This window comes from Glycine max, chromosome 13, assembly GCF_000004515.6.
Source record: "Glycine max cultivar Williams 82 chromosome 13, Glycine_max_v4.0, whole genome shotgun sequence".
In the NCBI taxonomy this organism is placed as follows: Eukaryota; Viridiplantae; Streptophyta; class Magnoliopsida; order Fabales; family Fabaceae; genus Glycine; species Glycine max.
In genome coordinates, this window is record NC_038249.2 from 35,225,511 (window position 1) to 35,243,133 (window position 17,623).

The 17,623-nt window shown below is 32.8% G+C and overlaps 2 protein-coding genes across 2 annotated transcripts; one reads left to right on the forward strand and one right to left on the reverse strand.

Annotated features, from left to right (window-relative positions):
- Positions 1-2,440: 2,440 nt before the first annotated feature.
- Positions 2,441-4,115, reverse strand: LOC100807745 (STOREKEEPER protein). The gene has a single exon (XM_003541719.5). The coding sequence runs from the start codon at positions 4,010-4,012 to the stop codon at positions 2,666-2,668; it is 1,347 nt and encodes a 448-aa protein (XP_003541767.1). The 5' UTR covers positions 4,013-4,115; the 3' UTR covers positions 2,441-2,665.
- A 5,368-nt stretch (positions 4,116-9,483) lies between these two features.
- On the forward strand, positions 9,484-15,521 carry LOC100808278 (kinesin-like protein KIN-14C). Its single transcript, XM_003541720.5, has 17 exons — positions 9,484-9,685; positions 9,845-10,078; positions 10,168-10,312; positions 10,740-10,849; positions 10,942-11,061; positions 11,227-11,430; positions 11,841-12,050; positions 12,157-12,231; positions 12,522-12,668; positions 12,777-12,912; positions 13,015-13,124; positions 13,784-13,945; positions 14,033-14,262; positions 14,516-14,597; positions 14,681-14,785; positions 14,893-14,997; positions 15,111-15,521. The coding sequence occupies exons 1-17, from the start codon at positions 9,641-9,643 to the stop codon at positions 15,288-15,290; spliced, it is 2,400 nt and encodes a 799-aa protein (XP_003541768.1). The 5' UTR covers positions 9,484-9,640; the 3' UTR covers positions 15,291-15,521.
- The last annotated feature ends 2,102 nt before the right edge of the window (positions 15,522-17,623 follow it).

Below are 17,623 nucleotides of genomic sequence, written 5' to 3' on the forward strand. Positions count from 1 at the left end.
CATTGCCTAACATTTGTTTCTCTTATTTTTGGGGGGGCAAGGGGGGTGGGGTGAAATGTTGAGAAGTTTGTCTTCGAAGTATACAATATTTCACTGGATTGGGGCAGCTGTTAAATCTGAATTGGCAAAAGACGTGCCATCACCTAATGAAACAAATTCATTTCTGAAGTTATCTATCTATGAATTGTGAAGTTGCTTGGTCAAAATAAATCTCTTGGTTTTGTTTGAACGATGGGGATAAAAATATCAATCCAACAAATCTTGCGGGTGAGAAATAGGTATCTAATCGAAGATGCTAGTCGAGTCTTGGCTTTGCTAGCAAAGATTGCTTGGCTCGGATAGTGTTTTAGTAATCGGAGTTAAGTCATAAGCTGTCTGATATTGGACCAAAAGCCACGATAGAAGTAGAGGAGGAGCAAGCAGTATGTCGATAAAAGTGGTCCTTAATACTATCAAACAATGACAGACATTCTTGATACAGTCGAAAAAATGACATTCTTTGAACATGTTGATTGTGATAGATAACTTTACCCAGCTGGGCTGTTATATAAAGTATGCTAAAAATAAAATTGGTGCGTGAAATAGGATTGTTGAATAAAAATATACAAAGAACATAATATGATTAACTCCTCTATCAATCACAAATATATGGAAATTGGTAAGAAAACAAAGACGTGACTAGTTGCAACTGATCACAGGAGAGAAAAAAAATGTAAAGAAACTGTTAGTCGAGAGAACTAGTATGTGTAATAAGAGATACTCCAAAGAAATAGGAGCGGAATCATCAGTCGTTGTCTAAGGAATCTGAGTTTGATAGTATGTGTGAATACCATAACTCTTAATGTTTTGCAGCTGCCGTTAACTTAACAAGAACTGTGATCATAAACAGTTTATACTATTTCAAATTAGGATGAATACAAGACTGGTAGAAATAGAATACTTGATCTAAAAGTTACGAAAATTTCCTTATTTTCTAGCGTGTTATAGCAATAATAAATTCCAAACATTTTTTAGAGTTATTTAGAGATCATCATTCCTTACTGTTGATTAGATAAACTCAGTCTAAGACCTTAAAGAAGGGCACCGGTTGTTGCCACAGTCATGGCGGTCAATAACCACCACTTTCGAAATCTGATACAAGTCATCACTTTAAGCCTCCAGTAGCTCGTCCATCAGAGCCTGCAACTCTACCCACAACCATCTGGAACAACGGTGGCAATGAAATTTAAGTTTAGGATTTCAAGCAATCTATTCAAACCCCTCACCACTAGCCCAACCTTGGTGGCTTTAAGAATAAGAACAACCCACACCTCATACCAGCCCTCCATACAGTCTTACACTAGACTACTTAGACATTGAATTCAAAAACCAAAAACTAAAATGAAGATTTACTTCATTTAATCTATGAAGGCCAATGCATAAATATCCCCCTTCTGCAGCCTATAAAACACCTACTAAAAAAGTTGTGTTTAAAGAGGTAAAAAGAATTCTTGCTTTCCTTATCCTTCAAATTTGAATGGGAAGTTGGAAAAATGAAATGCTAAGGAAAATGACACAGGAACCAAACTCAAGCAGCCCATATCAGTTCTGAAGAAGTACTTCTGCAAATTCCTAAAATCATATTAAAGATTTTCACAGCCAAGAATGTAATATCAGCATGAAACAAGCCCATCTCTGCCTCACTTATTAAGGAAACAAATTGATGCATGGAGTTGATGCATAGTACTTACTCTGCAGTTTAGAGACTGACTCTCCAGCATCAGTAGCCATTAAAAATTAAAACTAAGTTAGTACAGGTTTTATGGGATCAGAGCTTTTGAATAGAAGATTGTTAATAATGACCGACTAAAAAAGTAAAAATAGCATACTCAGCTGCTATTACAAGATTCTCACATTGATCAAAGCATTCTAACAAAATGTTGATTTTACATGACCATCAAGTGTAATTTAGAAATGATCAGACTTCATGAACTACCATCTCAGTGACCTCACCAATTCCCATATCACATTCATCATTGGATTGTAACCACAAAAGATTACCAAAATATATCCTTCAAACTAATAAATCACTTGATGTACAATGAATCAATGATCATCATAATAGTTGAAAGAAAATAAATAAAAAGGACAACAAATCATTTAACTAATATAATGTTCATAGAAAATGCACCATACCTTCCCAAGACATTACATATATATATATATATACAAGAGAAACAACTTTGAGTGTGTTTTTCTAGTAGTTGGTACACATTCTAAAGCCACAGTCATGTAAAGGTAAAAATTACCTCATTTGTTATTGTTTGTTTGAGTAACGGTGTAAAGCTTCAAATTTTGAGCCACATTGACACAACCAACAAAAAAATAAGATATCTCATAGTCAATTAACAATCACTTGTGAAGTAGACTAAAAACCCAAAAGATTATACCACCACAAAAGTTCCAATTCAAAATAAGTTATAAATTATAGAGAATCATTTGAAACAAAATTCCTTGAAACTTCTGAAGCAAGATATTTTCATAAAGTCAATAACTAAACACTGCTACTGCCACTGAATTAAAAGACTGTACGTACCATAACCACATGATTACAATGCATAGAGGATAGGTCACAAAATATACGGCACAGAGTACCAAAAAGGCCGCCTAACAAAATTGAGAAATCCTAATGATCGGATGCCTGAAGCGCCTCAAGTATCAACTTAGTCTGCTCCCCTATCAGTTCTGAGCGATTCGCAAACAGTTCCATCTCAGCAAGATGTAATTTCTTCCACTTCCCCCTCAACTCTGCCCTCTTTGACTCTCCAATCAACTCCAACCCCCTCTTCACATCATCCTCATCCAGCTTACAAATACTCGCACCCTCTTTGGATCGAGCCAATTCGCGCAAAAACAAACTTGCATCACCACCATCAGGCTTTTGATTAATCTGCATCTTTTCAGAATCCTTATACTCCAAGGACAGCACTGGAACCGGCTCCGGTTTTGATTCAGGCTTCGGTTTCTTAGCAGAAGCCACATTCCTGCTACCGCTTTCCTTCTTCTTCGGACTCTTGACAGCACTCCCATTAGACTTGGGCTTCTCCACGGGGCCCCCATTAGCTCCAGCAGTAACCTCACGTCCCCAAACCTTTTTGGACAATTCAAAGAATTTCTGATCGTGCGGTTTGGAAAACTTAGGGGCCTCTCCGTTCTTCCCTTTTCCAGCCTGGGTCTCAAACTTCTTCTTGAGCCTTCGGACCTTCTCCTTCAGCTGGTTGCAGGAAACTTCCACGTGAAGCGACTTCTTCACGAAATCGTGAAAAGCGTTGGTATTGGGAAACTTAAGAGGGTCCAGCCCTGTTTTCGAAGTGAACTCAACCACGCCCTTCACAATGGCGAGCTCGTCCTCCTCGCTCCACAGTCTCTGAAACTTCTTCGAGTTATCGCCGGACTTCTTCCCGTCCTCCTCCATCTCGTCGTCAGAAGCAGCGGCCGCGGCGGAGTTGGCGGCAGAAGAAGATTCGGTGGCTTTCTTCTTGGCGCGTTTGGAGTCGGCGACGCGGGCGTTGTTGTTGTTGTTCTCGGCGGGGCGCTTGAGTGTCAATTTTGGGGGTGGCGCCGGGGAGGGCTGGGCCTTGGGCTTTTGGGCCTGGTCCATGGGCTTGGAAGCTAAAGGCTTGACCTTGACGGGAGTGGGGTCAGGTTCGGATTCGGTCTCGGATCCTGATTCGGTTTCGGATTCGGAGGAAGAGTGTTGGGGCTGAGGGTTTGCGGGAGGGGGTGGAGGGTTTTTGGAAACTGGTGGTGGTGGGAGATCTTCGTCTTCTTCCTCTTCTTCGGAGGAAGCAGCTTCTTCTTCTTCTTCGTCTTCTTCTTCTTCTTCTCCGGAGGAAACTTCTTCGTCTTCCTCTTCTTTGTTCTTCTGGGAGGATGGTTGTTGTTGTTGTGGCTCTTCTTCCTCGGAATCGGAAGAGGAAGCAGTGGGTGGCTCGTCGAGAGGAGAAGGGCGCAGCTTTTGCTTCTGTGCCATGGTGAAATTAAATTTAATTATAATTAGGGTTTTCGGAACAACTAACTGAGTGAGTGAGAAGAGCTTAGGTAGTGGGTAGTGACAGCAGACTTGGGAATATATAACCAAAAAAAAAAACAATCCTGGTAGAGGAGTGATAGGAGAGGCTAACGGTCCAGCTCCTCTAATCACAAATTCACAGGTTGTCAAATTTAATTAAGTTAAGAATTAATCTATTTGATAATTTTATTCCCTTCGGCATTTCAATTATATTTTCAAAAAATATTTAATTATTAAATTCATTCACCCTCGAGTTATCTTGTAAATTAGTATTTTAACATGATAAAAATATAATTCACATAATAAAAAAATATTTTTAAATATGTGAATTATATCATAATACAAATCTGTAATAATAAATAAAAAGATAAAAATAAAAGATGTTTTTAGTTATTGATAATTTCTTTTAAAAAAATTATATTTGATTTTTAAAAAAAGATAAAAATAAATTGAAAGATAGAAACTGTTAAAAAAATCACGTACGTGCATAAAGATAAAAGAATAGTGGTTTGAGCTCAAGATGGTTCGTAAAGAAAATTTGAGATAAGTATTCATTAAATTTACAAATAAAAAGATAAAAATAGATTGAAAGGTAAAAACTGTTAAAAAAAATCAAGCATATATGCATAAAGATAAAAGAATAGTGGTTTGAGCTTGAGATGGTTCGTAAAGAAAATTTTAGATAAGTATTCAATCAAATCAAATTAGAGAAATATATTTGAAAGAGGCAAATGATAAAAAAAAAAAAATTGCTCAAGATTATGATACTAAGATAATACACGTGACTCGATAAGAATGATAATAACTTTTAAAAATATTATTGTTTAAGGAAAAAAAAATCTAAAAATATTTTCATCTAAGAAAATCTTTAAAAGTAATCGTACTCATAATGAGAATTCGAATTTGCAACATGAGAGTACATTGTAAAAACAAATCTTTGTTTTTAAATAATTAAAACTTAAATTTAGATGCAAGCTAAGGTGATTCAATACAAGATATGATTTATGGTCAACAAGTTTATAATGACCGGTAAATTTATCAATTATCAAGACTTAATAAAATATTTAGAGCATTCCAAATGTAAATTTATTCTAAAGATCTCAAAGTTAGGATATGTGTCATATCAATTTTTAAGAATTTTACTTACTTTTTATTCAAATAATAATCTCATTAAGAATTTGACTTGGATTCCACGTGCTATTTCACATATTTTTACCATGTGTGCTCTTCTTTTTATTTTTAAAATTTCAATCTTTTTTTTTTTTCAATTTGCAAGCTTTTTACTTTACGGGGGGCAAAATTGAAACCCAACAGATTAAATGTCCTTTCTCTCAAACTACTCGTCTCTCTGAAAAATTCTCAACCATGATGTCGTGGTTCCCCCCATCACACCGTCGCAACCACCACCCGCCATTCCTCTCTGGTTTCACACTTTCTAATTCTGCATCTCACGCTTCCTTTCTTTCAAACTCTATGAAAGCTATAGGATTGAAATCGATGGAGAACGGATGTCTCTCTTTGCCGGATGCATGCACCCAAAGGACGACTCTGTCTCTTTCCTGCACATCATTATAGCCCCTCGAACCGGTTGGTCATCGAGGGTCTCCTCGCAACAACATAGTGCTGGCATGTTAATGGTGAATTTGATTTTGAGTTAAATTATTCATTTGATTTCTATAATTTCATGATTCTTATTTTTTTTAATCTTATAGTTTAAAAATAGACTTTTTAGTCTATATAATTTACACTTTAATCCTTTTTTAGTGCATGTAGTTTTGAAAATGATCTTTTTAGTCCGTTTCATGAGTCTTACTTTTTTAGTTTTTATAGTTTTCAAATTATAAATACTAAAATAGAATCAAAATGTAAATGATAGGGACTAAAAAGATCACTTTCAAATCATAAAGACTAAAAAGATAAGAACCATAAAATTATAGGGACTAGATGAGTAATTTAACCTTTGATTATGCTTTGATTTTGAAATATTCCAAAAAGCTTGAAATGTGTTTTTTAAAATAAATATAAGAATTGTTTTTTCAACAATAAAATAAATATACAATAATGTTTATATTTTCTTTAATTTATATACAATAGAAATATAGACACATAAGCACACAAATGAAGTTATGATTATGTTCATAAAGTTATTAGTGTTAGTTATTTTATGCCCATTAGGAGATTATCATAATCTTATCAAAGAGTAGTTTTTAGAGTATATCCTTTTCATTGATTAAGTTGGGTTCTATCATAATTCTCAATTTACACTACTTCTAGATTTAATTCCCAAAATATATTATCCTTTGAGAAGTCATGTTTTTAAGACTGACTTCCTACTTGTATTTTTTTTTTTGGTTAAGAAGTCAGGTTGGGTCAACCTACGTTTCACCGGGGTGTTTTTAAAATAAAATGTTATTTTATTAAATTTAATTTAATTTTTTGTTTATATTATTTAATTTGAAAAAAATGATAACATTTTTTGTTAATAATTTATTTATACATAATACATCATGAACAAAATACAGGAACAATAGTATTTGCCTAAGAAAAAACTAAAGATGAAGGTATGTTGGAATAATTTTATTTTTTTTGTTATGGCCTTATTGTCGACAAATTTGACATTTTTTACTGATATCCCATTCAATTTATTCTAACACACTTTACTTCTTATTCTCCTTGGATCATTGATCTTCTTCATATTCTTGCCACATTAATTCGTGAATTTATGTAGCATTAAACCAAAAAAGTTATTGTAGACATCCAATATGTTATGTAAAGTAAATAGCGGCAAAACATAATTCATGGGATCAACATTCAACATTGACAAATTTACAGTCATTACGTGAGAACATAATAAATGTTTAGTTTGTTATTTATCACAATCACAAATTTGGAATTGTAAAATGACCCTCAACCTTCGAGGTGGCCTGAGAGTTTTAAGTGAGGCTTGGGTCTTTGTACAATAAACGTGTGGTTGCGTCTGTCGAATTCATTAATAACGTGTATACTTAATTCCTAGTGACCGCTATTTATTGTCTGGGAGACAACTTCAGAATACTACGAGTTGAAATCTTGTGCCTCTCAATCGCACATGACTTATTTGGATGGAAAACCCTGAGACAAAGCAACAACAACATCATCATTATAAGGGAGAACCAATAACTGATCAACATGTTGTAATAACTGATACAAATGTTGTACATGATTAACAACTTGCTAGAATGATTCAGATAGGAGAAGATATGTATGTTGCACAATTTTTTTTTAAACTATGATTAGTTTTGTCATTTTCGTTTTTCAAATGTTATTGTTGGTAAGTTTCATTATTTTTGTTTTATTATTTTTGTCTCTCTAATTGTTAGTAATTTTCGTATTTGAGTGTTTTAATTTTTTCGTATAATATAAATGAGATGTGATAATTATATATTCGTTTGTTTTTAATCAATTTATTTTTTTAATCACTTTTCCTTTTTTTTATTTTAAGACTATTAATAAATTATTAAACAAAAAATATTATTATTTTTAAAAAATTAAATAATACATTTAAGAAAATTAATAAAATAACATAAAGAGATCCTAATAGAAAGTCAAGTTGGCCCAAGAAGACATCTCAACCAGTAGTGTAATTTGAGAATTAAATTGAGAAGTAGTGTGAATCATGAACTAGGAGAGAATGTAGTGTAGATTGAAAAGAAACAAAAAAAAAAACTCACTTAACACACATTGTATCGTGAGATGAATTAATTATAATTTATAGTTTCAGTATTGTTGTTTTGTCTCAATATAGTTTATAACAAAAATTAACATGAATGTAAATAAATTATTTATCTCTTTTAATTTATTTTAACTTTGACAATTCAATGTGACGTTGAGGTGTTACTTGCAAGTTATGATTTAAAAGTGAATAATTATTCTTTTTTCTGTTTCACAATCTTATTACAAAATCAAAATTGTACCATGTATTCTAACATAAGTTGCATTTTTTATGATGATTGTATCGCATGGACACCTTGTAATGTGGCATACCTTGTGGTAGGAATATAAATATTCTTTGGCCTTTTCTACCTTTAAAAAAAGTTACCTTTTATTTAGTTTTACCTATTAAAATATTTTTTTTAAAATAAAAATTATTGGAACATGATTTTCTATTTTAGATTCAATCTACCAACCTATAGTGGATTGGGTTGGGTTGGATTAGATTGATTATTTATAGTGTCACAAAAGAGTAAGAGAGTTTATATTGATCCATCCTTTGAGTAATTATTGGTAGGTTGAGTTAAGTTGACCCACTTTTAAATGTAAAAAGAAAATTTTAATGTATATATTCTATGTATAAGTATGTTATCGGCATAATTTGATACTCGGGTTTATATTATTAATTTGATTTAGTTTCCTTTAATATGTATTTAAAATTAAAAGAAAAAATTATAAATTTTCTAATATATTTACTTATTTTCTAACATATTTATATCATGATGAGAGAAAGATTGAAAATTTAAGGCCATACGAGAGAAGAGAAAAAAGAATTGAAAATGTTGGTGACAGAGAAGAGATAAATAAATTTTAAGTGAATAGTAGATTAGTATAATATAATCAGTGAGTTTGTTTAAGTTTAATTTTATAAAAAGGCTTATTTTAATAAAATAATAAATTTTATGTTTTTTAATATGTTTTTTTAAATTAGTTACGCTTTAAAAAAGTAATTTTCTTTTTATTTTGAGAAATAAATCTTATCTGTTTATTAAATACTTATTTTAAATTTTATTTTAAGTTTAAACAAATTGACTTAATATTTTTAAATTAAACAAATAAGTTTGTTTAGTAAAAAAAGTATGGTTTAAATTACTAATAAGCTCGTACTAAAAAATGAGTGTAATCGTGTGAGTATATTAAAGATCTCCTATTATTTTACATTATAACAAATAAAATATTAATATATTAATCGAACACACTAAAATTAGATGTTTAAGATACCAAAAAACTCAATGGTGTAATTTGCTTACAGCCAAAAAAATTGATCTAATTTGCATATATCATAATAGCTAGCGGACTAAAAGTGTAATCAAATATAATTTCTAAATAAATTAGGAATATAATCTTAAAAATATTTCTTCAAACATATTCTATTTTATTTGTAAAAATTGATTGAAAACTATAATATGAAGAGAGATGATAATTAAATATGACGTGGGATTCATCAAATTTTATTATTTTTAATAAATTTTAGCTAATAAAAAATATATTTAAAGGGATATTAGAAAACGTAATTTAATTAATAACCCACTACAAGAAAAATATTTTTCTACTGGGGACTCAGTGTGCAACACGACCGTTACATTCAAAATATATTAATTTTAAAAACTAAAGGGCCCTACTTCCGAACCGGATTTCAACTCGGTTCAATTCAAAATAATAAGTAATAAGTTAAGAGGAGTAAAAAGAGACCCAGGAGCGCATTTTTGTTGAACCGCCCATCCAAATTCAAATTTCACTACGCTCTTCCTCTTTCCGTCCGTAAACCCTAACACCACCAGCATCAGTTCTGTTCCTTCCCACATCTCAATCCAAGCAATTCCTCCTCCGAAGCCTCACATGGCTTCCCGCATCGAGAACAGACCTCCTCGCAGCCTCTCCAATGTAAGCCTCTTTCTCTCTCATTCATTCTTTCTTTCTTTCTTTCTTTCTTTCTTTCACGTACGGTAGAAGAAGGAAAAATACAACAGAATATCCAAAACTAGGCTTTAATTCGATGATAGTATCACACGATTCGCATCACTAACGGTGTTTTTGTTTCAGAAAAAGGGGGCCACTGAAGAAGTTTTCTCCGACAAGCGTCGAAGGATTGGATCGGAGAGGATGGAGCGACAGGGAGGCAGAGGCAGGGCTCCCTTGGGTGCTCTAAAGGCAGATGCTAATGATGGTGCCGGTGCCGAGGGTTCCGAATGTAGCACTGTTGACTTCACCAAAGAGGAAGTAGAGGCCCTGCTGATGGAGAAGACAAACACGAAGGAGAATCGCTATGATAATAAGGTTTCTGGTTAACTGAATCTGTTTGTCAATTTAATTACTGTTTTTTGTTGTCTGTGTAGCTTATTGGAGCGAGTGGTTTAATTTTGCAGAAAAAAATGGACCAGATGGGTGATCTCATTAAAAGGCTTAAACTCTGCGTTAGATGGTTTAAGAGAGTTGAAGAAGGCTATATCCTACAGAAAGAGAAGCTTCAGACTGACCTACAGTCTGCTGAGAAGAAATGCCTTGATATTGGTCAGTCTTATTGAAAACACTTTCATATCCATGTTTTTAGATACTAGCTTACTTTTCTACTTTGGAGTGACTTATTTGTGTTTTCAGCATCTAGCATTGAACATAGTGTTGTCTGTTATGTGACCGTTGCTCCAATCTAGTAGATAGTGTTTAGAAGGCTTAACAACTCTAGCTACTATGCATTGTTGTACACTATGGAAATTGCAGTTAGATCACTGAATGAAAATAATGCTTGTTCACATTCATTTATTCTGCTAGAGCAAGATTTTTTTTCTACCCAAAATTATTAAATACTTTTGTTGTTTTTTGTCGAGTCATTAAAACTCCAGCGTGCTTGTGTAGTCTTCAATTGTAATTTCAAAAATTAATCTCAAATCTCAAAGTAACAGTTGTTCAATAATATATTCACACATTTGTGTTTTGTCAGAGAATGAGATGAAAATTAAGATTGCAGAGTTGGATGAGACCATATCTAATTTGAGGGTGACAATTTCCTCTTTAGAAGAGAGAATTGCAAAGGAAGCGTCAGATAAATTGGTAAGGTTGTTTGCTGCAATATTGCGAGTGGATATCCCCAGTGATTTTTTTCTTTTGCCTGATGACATTGATTCTCATGATTTGACAACTAGGAAGCTATTGCTTGTTATGGAAAAGAACAGGAAGCCAGAAGTGCAGCTGAGCAGATGCAAGCTTCTATTTCAACTGAGCTTGAGAGAGTTCGGGAAGAGAAATCAACTGCTGAGAGAAAGGTAATTCTATGTTATAATTGAAATTAAACCAATTTACAGTTATCTGTTCAATATTGAAATCCCCAACCTAGTTACCCTAGAATTATTGTACATTGGTAGATTCTATATTATGTTTATCGCTTACCAACTTTTGTACCCTACTTCTGATTCTGCTGCGTTTTGCAGGCCATTTCAAATGAGGACTTGTACAAAAGATCACAAGAGTATAATATGAGTCTGCAACAGTACAATAGTCGCCTTCAGTCGGATCTTGAAATAACTAATGAGGCACATAAACGATTGGAGACGGAGAAAGCAACCATTGTTGAGAACCTTAGCAATGTGAGAGGCCACAACAAGGCATTACAGGACCAGTTGGCATCTCTTAAAGTAAGTTGTTTTGTTTGATTATTGATTTTAATGCTTGAAATTTTTCCCACAATTTCAATATTTTATAATATTTCCAATCAAGTCAAATGCCGTTTTCCATCGAGTGTCGCCTTAGGCATTGAAAGGGAAATGAGTAATTGATTTACCTTGGTATTATGGACTTGCTTTGTAGCTCTTCTATGGATCGTGGTGGCAGTGACATCCTCCTTCATGTGTGCACTTGAAATTTCAACTTGTATAAAACTTTTTTGAGTTGGCATGGCACAAGTAAACTTTTTGTGAAGAGCAGTAAAATGCTAATAGTTTGGACTTACATTTTGCTCGTATTACTATTGACTCCATATTGTCATTTTGAGTAACTCTCCTATTTGTGTTGACTGGTTCTGTTGCTTTTACCTTTTTCTTCTCAGGCTTCACAGGATGAGGCTGCAAAGCAGAAAGAAATGTTAACAAATGAACTCAAATGCCTTCGGGAAGAATTAAAACAAATTAGAGATGATCGAGATCGCCAACAGCTACAAGTACAAACTTTGATGGGAGATGTAGAAAAATACAAAGAATACACAGGGAAATCATGTGCGCAGTTGGATACCTTGACAATTAAAACAAACGCTCTTGAGGTTTGTGGCGTTGTTTTGTCCCTTCCTTTTGGTTATTATGATGCTTTTATTAATTATGCACACGTGTGTTCATTAGATTTATAAAAGATAGTGGCTTTCTTTATAGGGGACATGTTCTTCTCAAAGGGACCAAATAAATATGCTGCAACAGCAGTTGATTGCAGAAAGGGAGAAGTCAAAGGTACGTTGGTTGTGTGTGTGTGTGCGCTTTTTTAAAAAAAAAATTATTTTCCTCATAATGTGGGATAAGGCTATGGTTGTTTGTTTGTAACCAAGTTCCTTGTAAGATGCTTCATTAAAATTTAACAGGGGATCAGTCAATTATTAAATATTTGAATTTATTTTTGCTAGTAGTTGCTAGTTATTTCATAGTTGTATATTCTTGTTAGTAGTATTTATTGATTTTTGCTAGTATCTAGTTTGTCCATATTTTGTTAACTACATCCAAAACTATTATTTTCATCTTGTTAGATGGCTGATTTATCTGCTTCAGAAACAAGAACAGTGTTTGAAGATCAGAAAAGAATTATATGTGAACTCCAGGAACGACTGGCAGAGAAAGAATTCCAAGTAATTGAAGGGGAGAAGTTAAGGAAAAAATTGCATAACACTATCCTGGTAAATGTTTTTTTCATTTTGTTTGCTGAAAATCATACCTAAATCATTTTCCCCCTATCAGTTGTTTAGCACAATAGTTCAGTAGTATATAATTATTTCTCTATGTAGGAGCTAAAAGGAAATATTCGCGTGTTCTGCCGTGTCCGACCTTTGCTACCGGATGATGGTCCTGGAACAGACATGGTTGTTTCGTATCCCACATCAACAGAAGCTCTTGGTCGGGGTATTGAATTACTACAGAGTGGTAAGGGCACAAGCTTCTTCTCCTCTTCCCTAATGCTTAATAGTTTCATGTAGTTTATGTGCTTATGCAAATATAATAATTTCATCCTTTAACGATAAACAGGGCAGAAGTACCCTTTTACATTTGACAAGGTATTTAATCATGAGGCTTCTCAGCAAGATGTTTTCACTGAGATATCACAGCTGGTACAAAGTGCGCTTGATGGATACAAGGTGATTATTAATTTGCCTCCTCTTGGTTCATTATGATAGGGGCCTAATTCTTAGAAAATAGGCAAAAATAAAGCATAGAAACTTTATGATATAGTAGGACAGTAAAATACTTGCACTTTTTACTTGATAGTAAAATCAAAATTGTGTAAACTATTCGGTTCATTTTCAGGTTTTTTTGTTTTTTGTTATTGTGTGGTATTGTACTTTTTCAAAGAACAATATGTTTGATTGTTGGTTTTGCATCTCATTGTGGGAATTGATATTTGATTGTGTTGGTTGTTGTAATCTTTCTTCTGTGTTCTGCTGGTCTTTATCTTAGTTTCTGTATTTAGTAAATTCTGGCAACTGCGACCTTTTTTTAACAGAAAATGCAACTATTTGTCCTTGAAGTTAAGCTTATATTTTTCTTTTTTTGATTTATTTTTCTATTTAATATGAACTCTGGCCTATATCTCATCATATTTTGTTTGATATCTTGCTGTTTTGGCGGCTTATGGTTTGTTTCTTGAAAAAAGTCCTTTTTTTCTTCATGAAATGCATCACAAAAATAGAATATAGTATGCCATACTCCATAATAGACAATTGTTAATCCCCCTCCTTGTATTTCTGTTACAAGATAAACTATGCCTGGCCTGACAGTTTATGGTTTGTTATGGCAGGTCTGTATCTTTGCCTATGGACAGACAGGTTCAGGAAAAACCTATACAATGATGGGTAGGCCGGATGCCCCCGATCTGAAGGGGTTGATACCACGTTCTCTAGAACAGATATTCGAGATAAGTCAGTCCCTGAAGGATCAGGGGTGGACGTTCAAAATGCAGGTTAATATACTTATTTTCAGGAGATGCATAATAATATTAAATAGATAAGGGGAAACAATAATGAGAAATTTTGTTAAATATTTGTAGGCTTCAGTATTGGAAATATATAACGAGACCCTCAGGGATTTGTTATCATCAAATCGGTCAAGTGGTATTGACTCAACACGAATAGAAAACGGTGTTCCTGTTTCTGGAAAGCAGCCATACACTATTATGCACGATGTCAACGGAAACACACATGTTTCAGACCTCACTATAAAGAACGTTTCTAGTGCAAGTGAGATTTCATCTCTTCTGCAACAGGCAGCACAAAGCAGGTGAAGTCATGCTCGGAATCTGCAAAATGCTTTTTTAGTTTTTCTGTTGCGATATGAAGATGCTTGAATGAGCTTTCAGGATGAGCGTTTGCAGCTGTGCAAAAACTTGTGCTCTTCCTTCCATATCAATTTAAGATGACCAATATTGTTCATGTTTCTACTAAATTAAATTCAAAATAAATTGCATTATATTTGACTGCATTAGAAAATGTGACTTTTAATATATCAGATTCAATGTGCCCTCTTGTTCCAGGTCTGTAGGAAGAACACACATGAATGAACAGTCATCACGAAGTCACTTTGTCTTTACTTTGCGTATATCTGGGACCAATTCGGTACTGACTTTTTCATACATTGGTATATTTACTGTTCTTTTATCTTGACACCATTTCCTGATGTACTTTTCTCTCGTTTATAGAACACTGACCAACAAGTGCAAGGTGTGTTAAACCTGATTGATTTGGCTGGAAGTGAAAGACTGTCCAGGAGTGGGGCAACCGGGGACCGGTTGAAGGAAACTCAGGTGTCTCTTTGATTCATTTTATTTTATTAACTTGAGCTCTATGTCGGAAACTTTAAGTCTTTTACTAATAAACAGGTAATGAATTTTGCTATGTTTATCTATGTCAGGCTATCAACAAAAGTCTCTCCTCTTTGAGTGATGTCATATTTGCTTTGGCAAAGAAACAGGAGCATGTACCCTTTAGGAATTCAAAATTGACATACCTTCTCCAGGTATGATAAGCTATGAAAATTTGCATTCCTCATTCAAAATTAACTTGCTTTGACATATACTTCAGATACATGAACCAAACTTGTAATTTGCTTTTGGTTGTATCCATTGGCAGCCATGTCTTGGTGGGGATTCCAAAACTTTGATGTTTGTGAACATCTCACCTGATCCATCTTCAACTGGAGAGTCACTTTGCTCTCTTCGGTTTGCTGCTGGAGTGAATGCCTGCGAGATTGGTATCCCGCGGCGTCAGACATCCACACGGTCCCTTGATTCTCGTTTGAGCAGCGGCTAAAAGAGAGGCCATACTCATTATCCATAATAACCAAAGTAACTGTCATTTGTAATGCTTTGGATGGGATAAAAGCTGTCTTTGACCCATGTAACTGTGTTAACTTTTAGAGAAATGAGCTTGTATAAAATTGATTGTAGAGGCTAAGCTTTAGCCTCAGGGGTGCAACAACTGATTATCATTTAGTTGTGACATTATTATATTCAATTTATTGAAACAGCTTGTTGATTGTAATTTCTATGTAAAACTTAACCATTTGATTATTCTTGCAACTTCACCCAGGTCACATTATTTTGGGGTCTTCAACACTCAACAGCTCTTTGCGGACGAGGTTCTGGTTCATAAAAAGTGTTGATTTAATGAGATATGTGGGAAACTATTTTTTTTATTGTGTATACTTTTTAATTAAGAGAGTATCTACAAACTAATTTATACGTACGTTAAAAGTAATTGTTTTTGAAGAAATTAATACACGAGAGTATCTACAAATTAATTTGTTACAAGCTAATTTTAGTTTATGAAAAATAGGAAAAAAGTTTATTTTATTTTTTCATTTTTTTTTTCTTTTCCAAGTGTTTCTAGAAAAAAATATTTAAACATGCTCTAAAAGAGTTAACTCTATCATTTTATGATAATTCTGGCTAAAATAGAATCGATTATTAGGGAGATATCCGTGCTAATAAAAGTATGATTCTTTTATTTATTTACGATTCTCTCACTTTCTTTATGCTTTGAAAAGAGGCAAGGAATAATATTTTCTTTGTTCATATAATATAACGCTTATTGGAGAAGCTTCTGGAGTCAGCGGGCGCCCATTGAACCCAACAAAGCTGAGGAGTCCATATGATGGATGGATTCTCTACATAATACAGATTCCCCAAATCTTTTTCTTTAATCTCTTTGATTGCTTTCGTACAAAACACAGCTCCATGATAAAAAAAAAATAAATACAAAACACAGCTCATTACCATCAATCTTTTTTTTATCGTGAACTTTATGCTCTTTTTTTTCGATAACAATAACTTTTATGCTCTTGTTCATAGAAATTCAGTTACTTATTACATAAATGTCCGCCAAGGTTTATTCTGTTTACATATATCTTTTTTCTTTTTAAAATCATTATATTGTCATTTCCTATTATAACGATGTTATATATATATATATTAAATTTTAATTCACTTTTAGAAAAATTTAAAATTGTTGATGATTTTTAAGTCATTCAAATAGAGAGAAATTTATGTCTCGTGCTACTGTGTTCGGTTGTCTTCTTCACGCAACCAAAGGTGGAAATAAAAAAAAATATAATTTTGAGATTCAAATTTTAATAAAAGTCAAGTGATTATCATATGATTTAAAAAATGAATGGAGTTAATACCGTTAACAAAGAAGAAGGTGCAAGTGTAAAGGAATTTTGTGTAGTATATAAAAAACAAGAAAATACATATGTAATTAGTGTGAGGAGAAATTGCTCTAATTTATTCTACTTATTATTACACAGTGGACAGTCGAAGGAAATACTTGCGATAGGGACAAGGCCCGGTATTTTTTAATTGTAGTGGTCTAGATGTGATTTTGCTTTTTATAGCTTCGGTATATATAATATAATTGATAGATAATTACCATACTTTTTAATTAGGAATTTGATTTTAAAATTATGTGAATAAAATAATATTTGTTTGGAAGTTTCATTTTTTAAAAATAAATGTAAGATATTAGTATCTAATTTTCTATTGAGGATACCTTGCGTTCAAACAAAAAAGTTACCATATTTTTTTCTAGAAAAAAAGAAAAACAATGACACATGCTAGACTTTTTTTTTATATAGTTTTCTAGTTTGAATATATTTAAAGTATTAAAATTGTTTGATAAAAAATTATTAAGTGTTTATCTGGTAAATTCATATCACAAACATTTATTTTATAAATTTAACTATTAAATTTATTGTAATAAATTTTCAAAATATTTTTTTTGTAAATTATATAATAAATTGTTAAAATAAATTAAAAAAATTGTGAGAATAATAAGTTGTTTTCAGAATCTATTTTTTTTCTTCATATTTTTCTAAACACTACCAATAGAAAATACAAACTTAAACAAGGATTCTAAATATCGAAAATAAGATATTTTTATTTCGTGGTAAAAAATAATGATATATACACTGTAACATCCCAATTTTTCGTAAATAAATTTAAAAAGCTTTTTAGTAATAAATAAATAAATAAATAAATATAGAGCCAATAATAGGCTGAGTATCCTAGGTATAAATAGTTATGTTAAGTCAGCTGCCTCCTTTTGGTCTCATTTTCGTTTTTCCCCTTCTCCTCTCAAAACCCTTT

Coding starts and splice junctions, on each gene's coding strand:
- LOC100807745 (XM_003541719.5), bottom strand. CDS start 4,012: ATGGCACAGAAGCAAAAGCTGCGCCCTTCTCCTCTCGACGAGCCACCC.
- LOC100808278 (XM_003541720.5), top strand. CDS start 9,641: ATGGCTTCCCGCATCGAGAACAGACCTCCTCGCAGCCTCTCCAAT. Junction 11,062..11,226: donor AATCAACTGCTGAGAGAAAG/GTAATTCTATGT, acceptor TGCGTTTTGCAG/GCCATTTCAAATGAGGACTT. Junction 14,263..14,515: donor CAACAGGCAGCACAAAGCAG/GTGAAGTCATGC, acceptor CTCTTGTTCCAG/GTCTGTAGGAAGAACACACA.